Source organism: Pygocentrus nattereri, chromosome 23 (genome assembly GCF_015220715.1).
Source record: "Pygocentrus nattereri isolate fPygNat1 chromosome 23, fPygNat1.pri, whole genome shotgun sequence".
Lineage (NCBI taxonomy): Eukaryota > Metazoa > Chordata > Actinopteri > Characiformes > Serrasalmidae > Pygocentrus > Pygocentrus nattereri.
Window position 1 is genome coordinate 7914844 of NC_051233.1, and position 19887 is coordinate 7934730.

Sequence of the window (19887 nt, forward strand, 5' to 3'; positions counted from 1 at the left end):
CAGCTAAACTTTGGCGCCATCTAGTGGAGTACTGAGGCTAACACATCTTAATGTTTGGTAAGGAACAAAGCGCCGTAAAGGCTCGATCCTCTCTAGTTAAAAGCTTTTTTTCTGTCAAAAACTCGCGATGAACTGTAGCCCATTGTTCAGCTTCTTTGTTTGATGTGTCCGTCTCCTTTTCTCAGCGAGGTTCTTCTTGTCAGCTAAACATCCTTTCAGACCCACAGCGCTGAGTCGTCTTCTCACAGTGGAAGGATGGACAGAAACACCTGTGGATGTTTTCAGATCGGAAGCAGCTTGATTTTCTCCTCTCTCTCAAAGATGAAAGCTTTAAGTGCTGTTTATCCGATGGGGGCAGTTTGATGTCTACCAGGTCTTCCAGGTGGTTGTTAGTATCAGCTACTAATCTCAGTTCCAAAAATCTGGGACGGCATGTGAAATACTAGGAAAAGCAGAAAGCAGTTAAATGGTAAATTCTATGTGACCTGTTTTCAAAAATGTACCAAAATCTGATAATTAATGTTCTAGCTTACAACCTTTGTTTATTTATTTATTTATTTTTATTAAATAAATATATGCTCATTCCATATTTGATGCCCAAATGTGCAAGCATTCTTCAATGTTAACGATGCCTTCACAAATGAGCAAGTTACCCCATATTCCCCTCCATAACAGGACAGATGCTGGATTTTTAACTTTATGCTGGTAACACTAGAGCTGTGTCCCAATTCAGAGACTGCATCCTTTGGAGGCTGCATTTGAAGGCTGCATTTGAAGGCTGCTTGCATCACAGCGGAGCAACTAGGCTGTCCCATTTCAAAGGCTCCTTTATATGTTGCTCAGAAATGTGTCCTTCTTTTCCATGGCAATGAACGATTCAATGGGTAGATCCTTCATCAGCCAACATATCCCAAGGTTCATTGCGTGCTGGCGGAGATTTGAGAACGTGGCAGTGTCAGCAGAGGAGCTAATGGCAGCTGAGAAGACACTTTTAAATGTAATTACTGGGTTTAAACTGAATCAAATAGCAAACGATACAAATTTTTAAAAAAAGCCAATGTGGTCTGAAGCAAAACTTATACTTATGTTTCATTTTGTTTTGGGGAACAAGCAGCAGGCAGAGAGAAGAGAACTTTAAAATCAAAGATTCTGCCTCTGTCTTTAAAGAACTTTAAAATAACTTGACGAGAGTGGCGTTTCATGACATACAAGCAGGAACAGTGGTACTGTGACATAAGCAGGAAATCTGCCATAGAAGTAGACCTTCTTTGGTCTACACACCCTTCGAAGGACACACCTTCGTAGACTGCATCCCGCGAAGAATGCAGCCCTTGAATTGGGACACAGCTTAGATGGTCCTTTCTTCTTTGGCCCAGAGACCATAAAGTCTGTTATTTCCCTAAACAGTCATTGAGTCTTTAGAGCACAGTACATGTCTCCACTGTGCATCGGTTAATTTCACATGAATTGGAGCCCAGAGAAAGAGGCAGCGTTTCTTGATGTTGTAGATGTATGACTGCCATTGTGTATTGTACAGTCTTAGCTCTCATTTATGTAAGCAGTGACAGACGGCGTTTATTGACAACAGTTCACCAAAGTTTTCCTAACCCCGTGAGGTGATCATCACAGAAATATTCCAGTTTTTAAAGTAGTGCTGTGTAAGGGGTCGTGGTGTTCGGCCTTGTTTTTTACGCGCAGAGATTTCTCTGGATTCCCTGAATCTGAAGAAATTTTGCACTGTACAGTGTGAAATACCTAAATTGCAAATGCTCAACTTGATACCACAATGTGAAGGTTTAACAGGCCGATTCTAAATGCATTTAATGGTTTCCTAATGGGATTTAAATGTGTTCTACAAGAAACTAGTGGTCTTTTAAGCCAGTTCCCATTAGAAAGCAAAACCGTATCTAATCTGGTCCTTTTCAGGAGGGATGTACCCCTACATCATGAACAGATTTTAAAGATGCATTTTTAGGCCTAAATCTTATCTCAAAAGGCCGTGGGCAGCGTATTTGTAACAATTTCACGTGATAACTTTCTGTGAAGGAGAGCTTTTAAAGGTGGACGTCTGGTTCCTATCACCACCACTGGTCTGACTCGATAAGTTTCTCTAAAACCTCAGCTCATATTGCACCACTCTGACTGACATCGCTTGCGTCAAAACCAATGAATTATGCAGAAACTATGAAAAATGTGTGAAGTTCCCCATTCAGTACAGGAATGAGGTAGAATTACTGTTTTCTCTACCGTTTTTATTAGTCGTATTTATTTATCATTATTATTAGTATTTATTATTATTATTAGTATTATTAATCTAATTTCAGAAGTCATTTTACTCTTGTGTCTGTAGTATTTGAACTCGACTCTAGGGGTCGCTGTTTGACACACACGTCATATCCGACAGCAGGCCGTGTGGCAACACAAGTAAACGGCAAAACAGATTTAAAAAAAACACGGAATCGGCCTTACAATCTTCTTCCATCCTTTCAGATTTCACAAGCAAGTGGACAAATTTCGGAACATCTGACACGCACGAAAGGTAACCAGTCTTATCGGTGAGTTATTACGGCCGTTTGTGCGAAAATTCCGCCTTTATTTTTAATCTAAAGCTCCGCTGCCCCCCCTTCGGCTTCACCGTCGCTTTGTTCTGGCGCTGCAGCCATTTTTAATCTTCTCTTCTTTATGCACCTCAAACCGAGAGGCAGCCAAAATAACAGACCTATTTCTAGTGCCCGGGCCTGTTTTACACCCCTAACGTCCACACTGTCGGCGGGTCGACCCGAACAGCGTAAATATACATGTTTTTACCCGCGTCTAACGAAGGTCCCGTCCCGTTTTTTTAAATTCCTGCTAGCTGTGCTCAGCTTTAACGTTACAGGCTCGCATTACTTGGTTAAAACCCAACGTTCCGTGTCATTTCACTTTTTAACAAACTTTAACATCCTCGTCCATCATTTGTTCTTTTACTGGAGTCGTACTTGGATATAAATCGTGCTTAATTGTCTCAACAGATGAGGGGGGGAAATGGCTAAGCTTTGCTACGGTTAGCGACACTCTAGCCTTCTTGTTCGAATTTTCCCGTTCCACCTTAAATTGTGCAGCAGTTGCATTCTGGTGCCTGAAGTGCCTGAATGAAACTGCGAGACCATTTAAGGTGGACCGGGGAAATTCGAACGAGAAGGCTGGCGAATAGGAAGCCAACTTCAGCTGCTTCGTAGCGATGTTTACATATGATGCTAGTTGGCTTTTATCAACCGAACCGTGAGAAATGAGAGCAGACAGACACTTTTGCTGCGGATTTCCGCGAGTAAACGCCGTAATGTGATGTTTTGTTGAGGGATTCGGGAGTTATTTGCGAAATTGTCTCTCTTATTGAATATTATCGTTTAGATTTGAACGCTAGGCTTTAGCGTTTTAGCATTAGCATATCAGCTAACCGCTATCTTTGTTTTCTGAGAGATTTGCCTAGAGATTTAGGCTGTTTAACCCTTTAAGACTTTTTCCAGGAGTGTTTTATATATTCAGTCACGTTAAATGTTAATTTTACGTTGACTACCTGGCATTAAACACAAGATCATCAAGCGTAGACGGCAAAAGACTTCTGAATGTGAGTCTCTTGTATTAGGGATGCACTGATACAGGAGTTTTGGGCTGATATCCATTATTTTTATTCAGTATTTTTCATCAGACACATGTAAAAATGTACACTAAAGAGCTCTGGAATGACTTGATTCAGATGTGCCTTCATTTTCACAAAGAAGTGGCTGGCTGTATATCAGTTTTTCAAGCAGAGCTTTAATGTAATATGTTTTATTTGAGTGGAAATGATGCACATTAAATGTATGTAAATTCAAAACACTGTTTTCCAGTCTACAAACAGACTAAGTTTTATTTGCATAAAAAATGCAAGAAGTAGCGCATGTATCAGTGCATTCATGCACACTTAAAGACGGTTCTTCTAAGGTTCTTTAAAAATAGGTAATAGATCATTTCTCTGTATTTCATGCTTAAATGGTTCTCTGCACGGTGAAATGTCTCTTTACATTAGTCGAGAATGTTTCCCGTATTCTTCTATATGGGATCTTTTGGAAAATTATTCTCTGTAGCACTAAAAGAGGTTCTGCTATTGTTAACGATGTCAAGCTTGTTACAGTAGTATAACTCTTTTGGGTGCTATATAGAACACTTTTCATAAAATGGAACCAACACATTCTCCACCAATATGAAGAACCATTTAAGCATGAAATAAATGGAGCTGTTGCCTTTACTAAAGAATCCTGGAAGAACCGTATTTTTTGAGGGGGAAGACTATAGATTTTATTTGATACTGTGCAACATTAGGATTTTTTTTTTAGGATTATTATTATTATTTTTGGCTGTTTTCATTATAACTGTGATGCTCAGTGAGGGCAGTGAAGTGATCAATCACAGCGCACTTGTGGGTGTCTGAACACAGGAACCAAATCCATGTTCCCTAGTAAGAAGACCCCAACCAGCTCTCTGGGGTGGGACCATGACTATGGGGGAAAAGGGGCTCCGCTACAGGGACATCAAGGCTGTTGTTCAGTTGTAGCCGCGTCAATCTGTCCTTCACAGTTAGCTTCACAGATGGCGAGATCCTTGTGTTATTCAGTGTAGTGATGGATTATACCAGCAATACTTGCATAACAGTATTGGTGCCGCACCCTGATAGTGATTTTCAGTTTTATTTAATTAATTTGTGTGTTTTTATTTGATACGCTTTACACAGTGGTGAGTTCCTTTAATGAAACCTGGTTTCTGGTTGGCGTTTACAGTACTTAGTAAGAGAAGACGGTCTAATCGACACATTCCTTTAGCATAGAGCTGGTGGACACCAGCTTCTCCAGCGTTTCTGCTGAAATGAAGGGCATTAATAGTGAGTTTATCCCCCTATTACTGCAGTAACGGCCTCTACTCTTCTGGGAACGCTTTCCTCTAGATGTTGGAACATTGCTGTGAGGATTTGGTTGAGCATTAAAGAGGTCAGGTACTGATATTAGATGATCAGGGGCCGGATTCACGTTTTTTTTTTTTTTTTGTAAGAAAAAGCTTGCCAAGGTTTTTAAGACAAATGCTAAGAAGTGCATAATGTTTTTGAATGCAGTTCTCCTGAAGTTCTCAGATATTCTCTTCAGAAAAGCTGCATTAGTTCCTTAAAGTTTTCGTTGTTTTCTTATCGCTGCTGTTGGAACAAAACCCCGTGTCTCCAAAATGGTAACTTTACATGAGAAGGAAAAAAAAAAATCATACTTTACTGTTAATGTAAGCCAGTGGGACCAGACCAAGTCATTTAAGGCTGTTTCTTTTCGTACGTTTATTGTGAAATTTACACACAATGTAAAGAACAGTCACTTTCAGATTGTCACAAACAGAGAAAGGACAAAAATAGCCATCTGAGGTTTTGTTCTGACAGCAGTGATATGTACTTTGTTACGTTTTACAGTTTTCAATAAACATGAGATATATTGTGAATTTATTTCAACCTTATAGTTTAGACTGCTCAGAAGATCGACCAAGAACAAGAGGTGATTGTGGAAACAGGAAACAAATCCTCCTTAGAAAAAAGGGTGATTTGTGAGGTGACGGCCTAAAGTAAGAGACGAGGATGACGAGGAGGAGGAGCAGAGATAGCGTCTGATAATTGATTTCGGTTAAAACTCTTACAACTTAAGACAAATTTGAGGCTGTTGTTTAAAAACGTGCTCTTAAAATTGTTCTTAAGAAAGGAGATCAGAAAAAAAACTGAACTTCTTAAGAAGTTTAACTTTTTTCATAAGAATGAAGTTAAGAAAAAGCACATTTAAGCATATTTTCTTTGCCTCGGTTCTGGATCAGTCACGCTCATCCCAAAAGTTCTGGATGGAGCTCTGTCACTCCAGAGAACGCAGTTCTGATGCTCCCCAGGCCAAAGCTGGGGGCCTTTATACACCTCTGGTCATGCTTGGCATTGGGCATTGGGCACCCTGTGCAGCTGCTCCAGAAATTCTTGTTTTATTGGCAGTAGGATTTCTCTTTTTTTGTTTACTTGTCTAAAAGGCTGTGTTGGAGAAAACGTTTGGCCCTGGTCTATTCTGCACTTTAAAGGAGATGAGCACAAAATGAAATTTGCTTTAATTTACCTGTGCTGTTGTGTATGTGCTCTAGTGCTTGTTTTTTTGTGCTACAGCAGGGTCTTGCAGTATATTGGGTTAGTCTTTATAACAGTTTTATTGTTTAACAGTTTTATACTGGCCTCACCGTCTGACTGAAAATTAGTTATCCCTTGTGTAGGGATGCTCCAATATGTTGAACTCTGGGCCTATATTTGAATTTTTTCTGCAGATACAGATTAATAAGCAATAATAACATTACAGTGAAATGAAACGTTTATGTATGTAGGATTACAAGTACAATGAAATGAATGAAAGGCAGATATTTTCACACAGTAACCTGGCATTGCCTAAACAGTCTGCTGTCCTGGACATCAGTTTACAGTGAGTCTAATCATCTGTCTGGTGCTGATCCGCAGCAAATATCTGCTACATCATTTCATTCCCAATTTTCTCATTGCGCCACTATTGCAGAGGACAGTTTTGTAATGTTGACTAAAAAACACTGTGACGTAGTCCTGATCGTGAATGCTAAATTTATTTATTTTATTTTATTTTTCATCAGTGGACGGATCCGTGATTGTTTCTTTCTGTTAGAAGCGCTGAGAGGCTGAAGAGGTTGTGACTCCTTGGTTCATTTAACACTCTTTTCTGGTCTCATGAGGCCTGAACGATATGGAAAGGGTAAATTGATATGGAAACGGATCATTGATTGTTCAGATTATAAATCATTACGTTACTAAATGACTCTTATGTAGCTTTTGGCTTTTTAAGTTCGCTCAAGGTTGTTTTATACATTTGCTAACTAACAATAAAGACAATAAAAATGATTAACTTATTCAAAAATCACTATTATGAATTTTCCTGCTGATACAAAAATCTTTTTCCTGTCAAAATTTAAAACCAAGGCTGTGCAAAGTAGCAGCAATAAAATATAACAAAACGTAATTCATTTTCCCTCAATCCTGTGCATTGTGCTGTTTGTCTCCACTCGGCTGAAACTAAACTCTACAGTAACCGATCTTTAGTGGAACGGAGGAAGGTTGGGTCTCTCCGCGCTCCTGTGAAAGACTCCTGCTCCTCTGAGAGCAGGTACTCCTCGATGCGCTCTGATGGAGTCGATGGGAAAGCGGCGAATGTTTGAGGCGAACTTGTTCTCTATGAACAGTTAAATTTGATCAATTTTGAAACATATTTCAACAGTAACCCTTCGTCCATCTGCCCTATATGTTCGTGCAGAACTACCTTATTAAACTGTTAGCAAGTGGAGAAAAGCTGTTTGCAGTCGCACTCCTGTGTTTGCCAGAGTTGAACACACCGGCTGCCTCGACATGAAGACGACGATAGTGTTGAAAACTGTAAATGTTATCCAGAACGTGAAGAGGGTCGCTGTGGATAACGGTTACTTGCTTCTCTGTTCCAACTCAGTTAACGACTACAGAGAGAAGCATTTCCAAACAAAACGTTACCGCTCACGACATGAAGTAGGACGGAATTTAACATTAACTAACTAGCTCGCCGTTACAACTATCGCCGTGTCCCAAACCGCGCACTTCTGTACTTCACACACTGCCCAAATGGGTGCATTTTGAATGGTATATGCACTATTTTTACACACTATGTTGTTTACATTTACAGCATTTAGCAGACGCTCTTATCCAGAGCGACTTACAAGAAGTGCTTTGTCAATCTAGAGAAAGTATCTTTGCTAGTTACCAATAGCTTAGAGAAAAAGACAGTCCTGAGCTCAGATACTGCTAGAAACAAAATGTCACTGCAGACACCAAGAGAAAAAGAGAGTTGAACGCAGAACTCTGTGCCATTCAATGCAATACAATAACAATAAGATACAATAAACTACAATACAGAGTGCAGTACAATAAAATAAGTGCAGCTTGTGTATGTAGTGTGTAGTGAGTGTGCTATTATGTGGATTGTGACGGGGCATATCTTACCAAGAATCTGTTTCATTCAGTGGACCAACATGTTTCCTATTCCGATGCTCCAACATGAAGGATGTGCTCCCATGCCAGCTAAGGTCGGCTTCACAAACAACACAACTGACAACCTTTTTTCTGAGTTTAGCTCCCAAACTTTTGAGGATTTTGTTCCCGAGGCAGCCGTCGCACTTTTGTTAACTTTCCAGTACATGAAACCTTCCTAGTGAGCGCGAGCAAGATGTGTAACGATGTCACCAAATTATCAACAACTATTAGTTGGCAACTGATTTAGTCAATTTTAGTTGACTAAGTCAAATAATCGTTGCACCCCTAGTGATGTTAAAGGTATAAAGATTTTTTTTGCAATATCAAAAAGTAAAAAAAAAAAAATTATTCTGTGAAAAAAGGCCAGTGCCTTTCACTCTCTAATGAGCATCTCTCGTTTACTGCGCTTCATAGAAATCGCAATAAGTGATGATAACTAGGCTTGTGGGTGCAGCCTTTTGGAGTAAGGTGGGTGTGGCTGATGATATGGACACACCCTCAAATGATTGGGCTTTTTTTGTCTAAAGAGCATAAATTGTCGGGATGTGATTTTTATGCTTTATTTTATTAGAGGCTGGCGCGGCAGATGCCAATCTGATTGAAAAGTTTCCACAAAATTAAAAATTTGGGCCATGAGAATTGTAGGCCGACATCAGATAATTTTCATGTACATATCAGATGATGCACGTAAATGTAGAAATTAGCATTACAGAGGCGAGTTGGTTGCAAATTTTAGTAATTGAATGTAACTCGGACATTTTAGAAACTCCGCATAGCCATTCTTAGCATAACCTCATCAGAGAACAGTCCGAAACTGATACGAGTCCAGTATTGTTGTGCATTCTTATTCAAAATTACACCAAAGCTGAAAATGCCTCTACATGTGGGCAAAGTACCAAATTGCTTTTATATTTTCTTGACAACAGTTTATCTGAATGATGTGAATGATTTTATTCAAAGCCAGAGACCATTTATGATTGATCAGGAAACACTTGCTGATTAGTTACAGGCTAATTTAGTTATTCTTTCCAGGTTGTCTTTCGCTTGGTTGTTAGCTTTCCACTTGAACAAGGAAAGACCCTGGAGGTGGAGGGGGCGCAGTTTTGGTAAAGCTATGTTAATGATATAAAATTGTCCCCGTCAGCCTTGTGATTGGTGAGGATTCAGCTAACATAGGCTCTACACAAGATTAGGGCTGCCCACACATTAAAAGTTGAGAACTTTGGCAAAATACACCAGCTGTTTAGTGGACATTGGAAAGTTATTCACCGGTTGTACTTTGTACATGTACAGTTGCTAAATCTCTAAATGCAAGAGAAAAAGAAATCTAACTAACTAAAGTAATTTTGGGCTGTTTGTTGGTTTGTTCATCATGAACTTTGCGCACAATGTGAAGGACCACAGGCACTTTAAAAGTGTCAAATTTAAAAACAATGAAAGTAGGGATGCAATGTTTTGCTCCAGCAGCAGCGATTATGTAGTGGGACTTTTTTGTTATGTTATATTAAGCAAACCTTTCATTTTTTTCATTTGTACATCATAGTCGTATTTTCATTTGGGTTGCCAGGTCAAGTGAATGACTCTGCGTTAGAGATTGAAGCAGTTAAGAGCAATAGAGGCTGGCGCTATATTTGATTTGCCCTGTGTTCTTTTGTACTTTTTATGTGATGGAAAAACACTGAGTGACACTGAGCTGAACGTAGGGCACGGTGGTCTTTTTAATGGTGTACTGAATGTGAATTCGAACACGTGCTGTTGGATTTTGCCAGGAGGAAAATATTCAGCTCAAGCTGAATGTGCATATTTGAGTTAAAGCCAGGCATGCAAAAGATTAGCTCTCCTACAATTAAAAGATTTCAAACTGGTTAAGAAAATAATGTAAATTATTGAAGAGAAACTTTACCAGTTGTTCAGAATTTCAAAATGATTTGGTTGAGAGTGGTTTGGTATGAAATGGTTGATTATAGAGAATCAGATTTCTTTACAGTGTTGGTGATAGGAGCCAGGGGTCGCCAGGACTGCAACACAAATATAGACATTTTATTTACCGTCCAAAACCATCAGCGAACCTGTGTGTGTGTCTTCTGAGTTTGATGGAATTTAAATGATGGTAAAAATAGTGTAAAAATTTTAAAGGTTTTCTATGGGGACTATTTTCCCTCCTAGCACCCTGCATGTATCCGTCCACCATGAATGTATTTTAAAAGTAAGTTTTAGGTCTCGACTTTTCAGAGGGAGGTTTTGGGGGTATTACGCTATAGATATCTGGTTCCTGTCATCACCACTGTAAACAATTCTAATTCTAGCTTCTGTAGAATGCAGTGTGTGTCCCCTTCCATGTCTTTACTGATTGTTTATGTATTTATTTGTATCCACAGAAACAGAAGGTACAGAGGAAGAGGCGCAAAGAAAAATTTCTTTACTCGATGACATTACATCGCAATGTCCGATCGTTTGGGGCAAATAACCAAGTCCAAGGATGGGAAAAGCAAGTATTCCTCGCTCAGCCTATTTGACAAGTACAAGGGAAAGTCAATAGAAACTCAGAAAACCACAGGTAAGATTATAATTAACTTTTTACTTGAAGAAATGTTTTAAGAAATCTCAGATGTTCAACACAAGTTAAGCTTGATGTGATGGTAATGTTATGTCATGTCTATGTTGTCATGTCAGGATGATTTTTGTTGTGACGACTGCAATGAAAAGTCCTTAGTATTATTGTCCTTAGTGATTTGAAAGGGCCTGTATCATGGAAAACTATTTTCCTTGGTGTCTTGAAACAACTTTGGCAGAGCAAGTAAACGTTGGTTGTTTTTAAACATTAACATAAACAACTCCCCGGCCCATATAATCGAAAATAAGCAGCAAAAATATCCTGTTTTGTGAGGTCAATAAAACCGTATTTACATATTTCGGTTTGCAGCATTTTATCTAGAAAAGGGCCAGGTAAAATGAGTTGTAACTATTCTTATTAAATAGGCCTTCGCAAAGGCTGCATGCACCTTGAGGAGGCTGGGAGTTATATTATCAAATTAAAACAAGAAAAATGTAGGATATGGGCTTATTGTGTGTAATGGCAGTGATGCAGTGTGGTGTGTGTTTTAATCATGAAGTAAATGCATTTGTTTGTAATGTATTTAAGCAGGATAAAATGAGAGCACGGTTAAAGGGCTGATTTTGTTCATTTATCCTCTTTCCTTTCTTTCCCTCTCGATCAGTTGTTCCACGACATGGCTTGCAGAGTCTCGGTAAAGTGGCCGCTGCCCGACGCATGCCCCCACCCGCTCACCTGCCGAGCCTGAAATCCGAAAATAAAGGAAACGATCCAAACGTGATTATTGTGCCCAAAGACGGAACAGGATGGGCGAACAAGCAGGAACAATCCGATCAAAAGAGGTAGCGTGGTCCGCTGTGTGGACTGACTCAGTGCTGTGGCTTGTATTTTGGCACCAGGCAATGTCAATTGTGAATCAAATGACTGTAGTAAGCATGATGGAACCTCAGAAATGCGAAATGTCAGGAGAGTTGGACCCAAATGCTGTTGTTGTATATTTGCCAAGAGTATTTCATTAATAAGGTCCGATAAATTCAGGGCCACTAAACTGGCCTACTTGAATATTCCAACTTTCCAAGATTCCCAAGACTTCTCAGTGTTCATTAAAGAGGAATTGCGCTTTTTTTTTTCCTACATGTCTGCATTATTTGGTAAGCAGTCATTCAGAGTGGTTTGGTGATCAGGTTGCCATGTCTATAACGTAAAAATGGCCATTTTATTTACTATCCAAAGCCACCAGTGAACCTACACGTGTCTTCTGAGTTTATCTAATGTTGATGGTAAAGTAGTGAAACATGTTTTATTTGGGGACTAATGTGCCTCACAATGCCCTACATGTGTCTCTCCACTATGAGTGGATTTTAAAATTTTGTTGAACTTCAAAATCTTCTCAAAGCTATTGTTAAGGCGAAGTGTCAGGCATGAGGCAGGGTGTTCATAACCATTTCGTGTGTTCTCTGTGAAGGAGCATGGCATGGAAGTCTGGTGTGAACAATTCTGTGAATTCTGACTCAAGAAATTCCTCTAGAATGGAGAATTTCACACCAAGCCACTCTGAATGACTGTCTTAACTCTTAATTATGCAGAAAATTTTTAATTGGGTGTAATTCAAGTGTTTTTCTCACTTCATTTTTTTTTTTTTTTTTTTTTTTGTTTTTTTTTTTTTTTTTTGAGGGTTTTTTTTTTTTTTTCTTCAAAAAACTGGTAGTGGTGTTTAGTTAATTTTTAGATCTATATTAGACAAAGCTGTCTTTTAAAAAGCAGTTCCTTCTCTGAATAGAAATGCAGAGGGATATAGAGATGTTTAAAGATGGCGTGAATCTCCACAGAGCCGTGGGTCGTGTCCTGGGTGTGTGTTTTGGCCTTGGTTAGAAGCAGGTGATTCTTTGCTTTCTCAAGACAAAGAGGAGAGGGGGAGTGCTAGTGAAAGGAAAGTGTGTGTGTTTACATGAATGAGTGAAGGAGATGTTTTTTTTTTCTGAAGGTCTGTGTGTGGGTAGAGAACATTATGCTGCTGTAACTCGGTAGGCGATGATTGGAGAGAGTTGGTGGAGAAGGAACATTTACTGTAATAAAGACTTGTTGTTTTAACTTGGTCAACCTGACATCAGCAGGAAGTGTGTGTCAGGTGTGTTTGTCACATTTCAAATGAAAACTCAGTAGATCCTCCATCACTTCCCGCTGTCTAGTCCACTTCATCTGAAGTCTTCCACCTTATTTTCAAGGCAGAAGTAAAGGAATGGATTTTTTTTTTGGTGCTGGCGTTAATCTAACATGGACCTAAGCTCTTTTGTTTCCTCTTGTAGCACCTGTTCTTTAGTAAAGACAGTGGAGCAATATAGAACCAGGGACACTCAATGAGCGATTTACATGTTTAAAAGGTTCTTTGCATGGTGAGATGATTCCTCAGATTGACGGAGAACTTGTTGTATATGATTCAATGTAGAACCTTTTTGAAAGTTATTGTCGTAACACCACAATGTTCTGCTGTTGTTAAGATGTAAAGCTTGTAACATTAGATAAACACTTTTTGGTCCTATGTCAAACCCTTTTCAAAAAGGTTCTGTGTAGAACCATATACAGCAAATTTTCCTTAGTGTGAAGAACCATTTGGTCATGCAAGAGGTTCTTTGAGTGTTCATGGTTCTGGATGGAAAATCTGTGTTTACATGCACACTGCAAGTAATCTGATCCAAAGTTACGTGCATGCGTAGAGAATCACTGTAGACGTTACCATGACAATGAGCATCTAAGTCCCGTGATAGTGAGACGATCAGCAGGGTGTTCGAGTTTTCTGCTGGTGCGCTTGTTTTTAATTACTTTAAAATGTTTTTAAAAATTGTCAATCAGGAAAGCATATGTCACGTGTATTCTCTAAAGAAGGGCATGAGGAAGACGTCATGTTCTGAGGCACATAAGCTGGATACCTGTCCCACCGCCGTCTTTTAGAGATTAAACTTGATCTCTTCTGCAGACCCACCATGTGGAACATTATAAACTTGCGCTAATGTGAACATGCGCAGAACGTACTTAAATAAGAAGCCAGCAATTCAGTCAGCGGTTAAGTGTTTTGCCAGGCCTTGCACAGCTAGTGTTAATGAGCAATGTTGACAGGTTTATTGATGCACTGTTCAGTTTTGTTTTTACTGTTTAGCAAAATAAAAATATATTAAACATTTTCTCTGATTGTCAAATGGTTGTATAAAATTGAAGAGATGTGCTGTAATAATACGGAAATGAAAAAAGGATTAACTTAAGCTTCTAAAATGGGTATACCGAAACATTCAGAAATTTTAGCCAACGGGCAGCTCATCCAGCACCAAAATAAATAAAATATTTTTTGAGCAATAACAAATCATGCATAGTAAAGTGGGTGATGCATCAAAAAAATATCACAGTACTTGGATTTATTCACCAAATGCGATGTCATAACATCTAATTTTTTGAGATTTGGCAAGTCGGAAAAGAAGCTAAAAAGCAGTCGGCAGTACCGTGTTGTTTAAAAATGGTCAAACTGAAAATATTATTTCCCTCTTATGATGTCATTATTTTTAAGGGGGCTCTTGATTGAAATGAGTCAGCACATTTTGTCTCCTTGTCAGTGTCATGAGTGCAGCAATGAGGCTAAACACATCTTTCTTTACGCTTTTCTTTTTCAGTTCCATTGCATCGACAGCACAGCTGCAGGAGTCGCAGCCGCAGCTGCCTTTGCAGAAATCTGTCTCCAATCTTCAGAAGCCAACACCGGCAGCCAGCCAGGAGGTAAGAAGGAGCATGTGACTTTTCAGCATACGGGCTGTTTTTCTGGCTTTTTAACTATTTTTAATTTTTTTTATTTTTTGAAAAGTATACACAACAGAATAATTTATGTATATAATGTAGTCAGAAGGGGAGAGAGAGCTTTGCAACTCTGCTTTCAGGCGGAAAGCAGAGTTGCATAAAGTATCAAAGCAACTTGATTGCATAAATTTAAATAATTTTTCGTCCCAAATGTTTAAAGCTTGGTCTTTGTTGTTGTTAGTAGAAATTGTTCCTTCCATCAAGTTTGTTAAATCCATTTTTAAAAATGTATAATTCTGACAATTCAAGTTGTGTTGGAATGACGTCATGATGCAGAATTTTGGTTTGTTCTTTGTTTTTAAACTATTACAGAGCACAAGCACAGGTGGACCAAAGCAATGGGCACAACTAAATGGAAAGGCAGTAGATCAAGATGGTAACACTTTTATCCTGTTCATGGTTTTTTGTTGTTGTTGTTGTTGTTGTTGTTGTTGTTGTTTTTTCTTTCTTTCTTTATCCTGTTCACAACATGTACGTCAGGTATAGAAAAACTGCACACAAACCCAAAGGTCATTATCATATTTGTTTGTGATGGCCTATGCTCTGTGTGCGTAAAGCAAAACGTCAGAACCTTGTCGCCTTTTATAGGCTGCATCTGTGCCAATAGAAGTGAATTCAAGGTCCTACATTCAGCGCAATTCATTCCGCGCTGGAGTCCCTGAGAGTTGTTTTTATTAGGTGTCTGCTGTGTTGATATGGTGAAAAGCACTAGTTAGGAGCGAATGTTCTAAAGACCAGCAGTGACTAATGGGACACCTCCTCCAAATTTGGATTTGTTTTATATTTAATTATAAAGAGTGTCATTAGTGGTGATAGAAACCAGGGGTTGCCGTGTCTACGACACTAATCTAAAACCACCAGTGAGCCCACTCATGTCTATTGAGGTTTTATAAGGAATGTTGGTGGTAGTAAAGTAATGGAAAATCTGAAAACGCTGTCTTTGGTGGCTATTTTGCAACATGCTACATGTATCCCTCCACCATAAATGGAGTTTAAAAGTAATTTAAAGAACAAATGTATCATAAAACAATGTCTTGGATATTAGGCTTTGTGTTTATAACCGTTTGATGTAATAAGTCTCTGCAAGGAACCATTTAAAGGCAGTAAACTCTTTAAATGACTGGTTCCCTTTGCTCCCACTGTATATAATTTTGACTCTCAAACCCTGACTGTAAGATTATTTAATCTACATATGGTCTTCATATAGCTCTCTTGATACATAAAAATGCAACCCATTAAACAGTGAAATGGCAAAAAAAATAAAAATAGGATGAGCGCTTAATAGAAGTGAAAAGGTACAGATTCATAAAAAAAGAAAAGTTAAAATAGATATATACTTATAAAAGAAGAATAAGTGCTGATTAACTGCTGAACTGAAACTTGTAATAAATGCCTGATAAGTAATTAGTAAACATGTGATTAACTGCACACATCTCACCATCCTTGGCCTGTTTTGCAGGTTTAAGGGCCTCAAGCCGACTGCAGCCCTTCTCTCACGAGGAATTTCCGACGCTGAAAGCAGCAGGAGAACAGGACAAGGCTGGCAAGGAAAGAAGCGCCTTCGATCTGTCGTATGGGCCAGGACCAAGCCTCCGCCCACAGAGTGAGTGTTTTTATTCCACCTGCCGCACCATATCATGGAAAACCAAATTTTTTGGTTTGTTTTTAAACCAAGGAGCTGGAAGTAATAATATGTAAAAATTGTTAATTAAAAGCCTGAAGTAGACTATTCACTTCCCAGTCTGCAGTTCATAAACGCAGGCTATGCTGCATAAATAGCCTGTTTGGAATGCACTTGTTCTGTGAAGTTTTGAGAAATAACATTTCCATATTCCTGATGTATAGATTGGGAGATGGTTCCCTAAAAGTTAATTAATTATTTTTGATGTATAAAACTTGTTGTTTGTGTAGTTGTTTGAAGTGGACCTCAAGGGGGGAAAAAATTAAAATCCAAAAAAGCAGAATGTGCATGAAATCTTAAATCTGCTTTTGGGAAAAAGCGAATGGAAATTTCTGTGTATATAAATTAAATGTAAGTGAATTGTCCTCTTTCCTGTAGTTTAGTTATTAATTTTTCTTCTTTCACAGATGTAACGAGTTGGAGGGAGGGGGGCGGGCGAAATCTACAGCCCCTCTCTCTGTCCCCTGCCCTCTCCTCCGAGACAGAGGGCAAGGTCAGTGGCCCGACTGAAACCGCAGCACCTCTTCCTCCTCCACCTCCTCCTCCCCCCTCATCCTCCACCTCCTCCTCCTTGTCCTCATCTGCCAATGCCGCCCCCACTGCCACAGCTCCATCTCCCGATCTGAAAGAGCCGTCGCTACGACCAGCTCAGCCACTACGCAGAGCAGCGCCCTCTGCCCTGCAGTACCAGCTTCACCACACCACCACCACCTACCACGACATGCTGCCTGCCTTTGTAAGTACAGTACAGGGAGGAAACGGCTAAAAAAAAACCAACAATTAAGACCTATTTCAGTTCACACAGAATTACCGAGATGGCTCGTGTGCACAGAATGTTATACATTGCAGAGAAGAGTTAAAGATGGGATTTTTAGGAGGTTTTTATTATTATTGTATTATGTACTATTATTGTACTATGAAAAGTGAACAGAGATGTTCATAAATCAATTTGTCATTGTCAGTTCAGAAACATGTATTTAGTACAGAATGTTTTTTCCTGTTAGCTGCAGCTGTTGCATTATTTAAAAAGTAAATCTTAAAACCTGTCAAATAACAAGCCTGTCATTACAGAAAAACGTTCAGTGTGATGGATAGAACTGAAGCGCTACATGCAGTCGATGTGATCTTTAAAGAGGCAAAATAACTTGAACCAGCTGGTTAGTCTGCAGTTTGAAGAGCAGACATGATAGCTAGCTCTCATAATAACTGATCCAGCTGAAGTTATAGTAGGTATTAAAGGAATTTGGTCAGTAATTTACTAAAACTTCAGTTAGATTGGCTGATGAATAAAGTTATAATAACGATTACCTGGCTAGCCCAGTTGATATCCCAACTTTAGATTGTAGCCAACTGTTCAAGTTGTTTTATTGTTTTACAGCCTTAATGTTGTCTGGCCTAATTTAAGTAGTTTTTTGTTTGTTTTTCTCAGGCTGAAATGCAAGTTCTTAATTGTTTGGACGTTTCTGTTATGCTTTCGTTTGTCGCATTTTCATGGTAGAAAACGTTTATTATGTACACGACTGCTTGTTTTTTGTGTTTTGTTTTTTTATATATTTGTTGACTTTTTTTTCCCCTCTGATTTTCTTTAGATGTGCCCTAAAGACACCCGAGATGGTCCTTCCTCCACTGAGCACGGCTCTGCCGCTGTGATTGCCCCCATGCGGTTTGAGGCCAGGCCCACCTTTAGACCAGCTTTCACTGCTCCTGAGCCTGTCAAGTAAGTACCAAACTCTGAGATACTTGTCTGTCGCCTTAGATGGGCGCTCTGGCTTCAAGCTACAGTTTGCCTTGGGTTATATTCTGTAGATGCATCCATCAGCCTCATAAATTTTACCAAATTCTTGGATTTCTTTGGTGACTTGTGCAGCTATCTTGCCAGTTTTTCCTTTGTTTCTGGTAACACTCTGGAGTGTAACTGCAAAACCTCCGTTTAGAGGGCCATGTAGCTCTAACACTTGACCTTACTTTGTCAACAAAAATCAGGGTGCCCTACCCCTAGATGTGAACACTCAAAAACGAAGGGGTAGGGCTAAGTGGTAGGGGAGCTTCAGCGTTGACTAGAGTTTTACACATACTTCGAATCATGGGTGCAGCGTGATCGATCAGCAGTCAGTCTGTCAGTAGGCTAACAAGAATATTTTGGAAGGATCTTTTATATGTTTAAAATTGTGGGGGAGGAACGGTGAAGAAAAGGAGTTTGTGGGTGGGGTGTAGAAGGAGAATATGAAATGAGATGTAGGGGGTCGAGATGAGGGTGATTATCACCTTAAGGTTGAGAGACAAAGGCTCATCTCAGTACAAACAAAGGAGTGAGTTGACAAGGTTGGAGTATTTTCACCTTTCTGCAAAGGGTGGGTGATGAATATTGCTATTCTACAACAAAAGGCCATTTGTTAAAACTCTACAGTAAACATGGCTAAGAAAAGTATAAATAAATATAAAAATGTTTGTTGACAATATTTTCTCTTGGGGGTGAGGGATGAAATGTGAATGGGCCTAGACCTTTTAAAGGTTTTTCACACATTAATGAGACCAAAAGTGGTTATTCTGTTGCATCACTGAAAGAACCCATTATGGTACTTATCGAAGTTCATTATCTCTGAGGAATGTGATTTGTTTCATTCTTGTGTGTTTTTAGTGGAGACGTGCGAAGGGAGAACCGCTTCACCCGAATGCCCCCTCGTCCCTCCCCTCGTCCTATCCGTCGCCCTGGAGATAGGGCGCCCCGTCCCGCCATCATCAACCCTGATGACCTGAAGGACCTGGATGACCTGGACAATGACTGTGAGGACGGATGGGCAGGTATGTTAACCAGGAACCAGTCTTGGGCAATTTGTCAATGCCAGTATAATCCTGACCGATATTACTGTTCTGTTCAGGTGATGACCATGAACTTTACATTTAACTGCATGTGATGTTTCAAGGTGTAAAGTAATGAGCAGCCAGCTTGGGGTTTTTTTTTTTTTGTTTGTTTTTTTTTCTGCTGAATGCTGAATTCTCAGTGGAGGTGCCATTTTCTTGGGTTTTCCTAATTTTCTTCTTGAAAATTCATAATTAAAAGCTTCAGTCGTAGTCAAATGCAGCATGAGCTAAACAGGTTTGATACTCAGGACCTTCACAAACAAAAGCTGGACCAACTTTAATTTAAAGAAGACCGAGACAGCTGTGCGTAGTGAGGTCTGTGTTTGAAGAGCAGACTTTAGCTCTTCCCAAACAGTAGTGTTCAGTGCCTAACAGCCTTGACCACACATTAAAAATAGCAAAGTAAGTTTAGTGCCACATTGTGATACGATTCTGCTCCTAAGGAAAAATATTGATCAAAATGAATGTAACCATTCATGCTGCCGCTGATGAGGTAGGTTTATATTATTCATGCACATGCAGTGGTTTGATACATATGCATTTTTGTAAAGCTTCCAACAGTGGCTAAAAAAAGAACCTGTCCCGAGTGGTGCAAACATCTAAGTGTAGAACCTGTCATCAGCAGATCACGAGTTTGATCCCTGGTGATCCTACAGCCGTCTGTAGCTCGGAGTCCAAGAGAGCACAATTGGCCTCACTCTCTCTGGGTGGGTAGGATGGCCCCCCTTCTCCTCCCATCACTCAACACGATGCTAGTCAGCGCAGGTGTCTATTAGCTGACGTAACAGATCTGGCGGTTGGCGCTTTCCTCCGAGTGCGTTCGGCTGTCCCGTAATGTTGCGTGAGCAGCAGTTC

The 19887-nt window shown here is 39.6% G+C and overlaps 1 protein-coding gene and 1 non-coding gene across 4 annotated transcripts in view; both read left to right on the plus strand.

Moving 5' to 3' along the window:
* The first annotated feature begins 2399 nt into the window (after positions 1 to 2399).
* prrc2b (proline-rich coiled-coil 2B) overlaps positions 2400 to 19887 on the plus strand; it is a 39317-nt gene continuing 21829 nt past the window's right edge. For 2 of the 3 annotated variants that reach the window (XM_037533510.1, XM_037533511.1), the window contains exons 1-9: positions 2400 to 2555; positions 10474 to 10652; positions 11314 to 11491; positions 14309 to 14411; positions 14802 to 14865; positions 15949 to 16092; positions 16578 to 16906; positions 17760 to 17887; positions 18809 to 18972. In XM_037533510.1, coding sequence (XP_037389407.1) covers positions 10538 to 10652; positions 11314 to 11491; positions 14309 to 14411; positions 14802 to 14865; positions 15949 to 16092; positions 16578 to 16906; positions 17760 to 17887; positions 18809 to 18972 — 1225 coding nt within the window. In that variant the 5' untranslated portion in view covers positions 2400 to 2555; positions 10474 to 10537. The remainder of the gene's footprint in view (positions 2556 to 10473; positions 10653 to 11313; positions 11492 to 14308; positions 14412 to 14801; positions 14866 to 15948; positions 16093 to 16577; positions 16907 to 17759; positions 17888 to 18808; positions 18973 to 19887) is intronic. The other variant, XM_037533509.1, reaches the window with a different exon arrangement.
* Positions 14980 to 15120, plus strand: LOC119262315. The gene has a single exon (XR_005129545.1). It is a non-coding gene; the product is annotated as a small nucleolar RNA SNORA68 (small nucleolar RNA).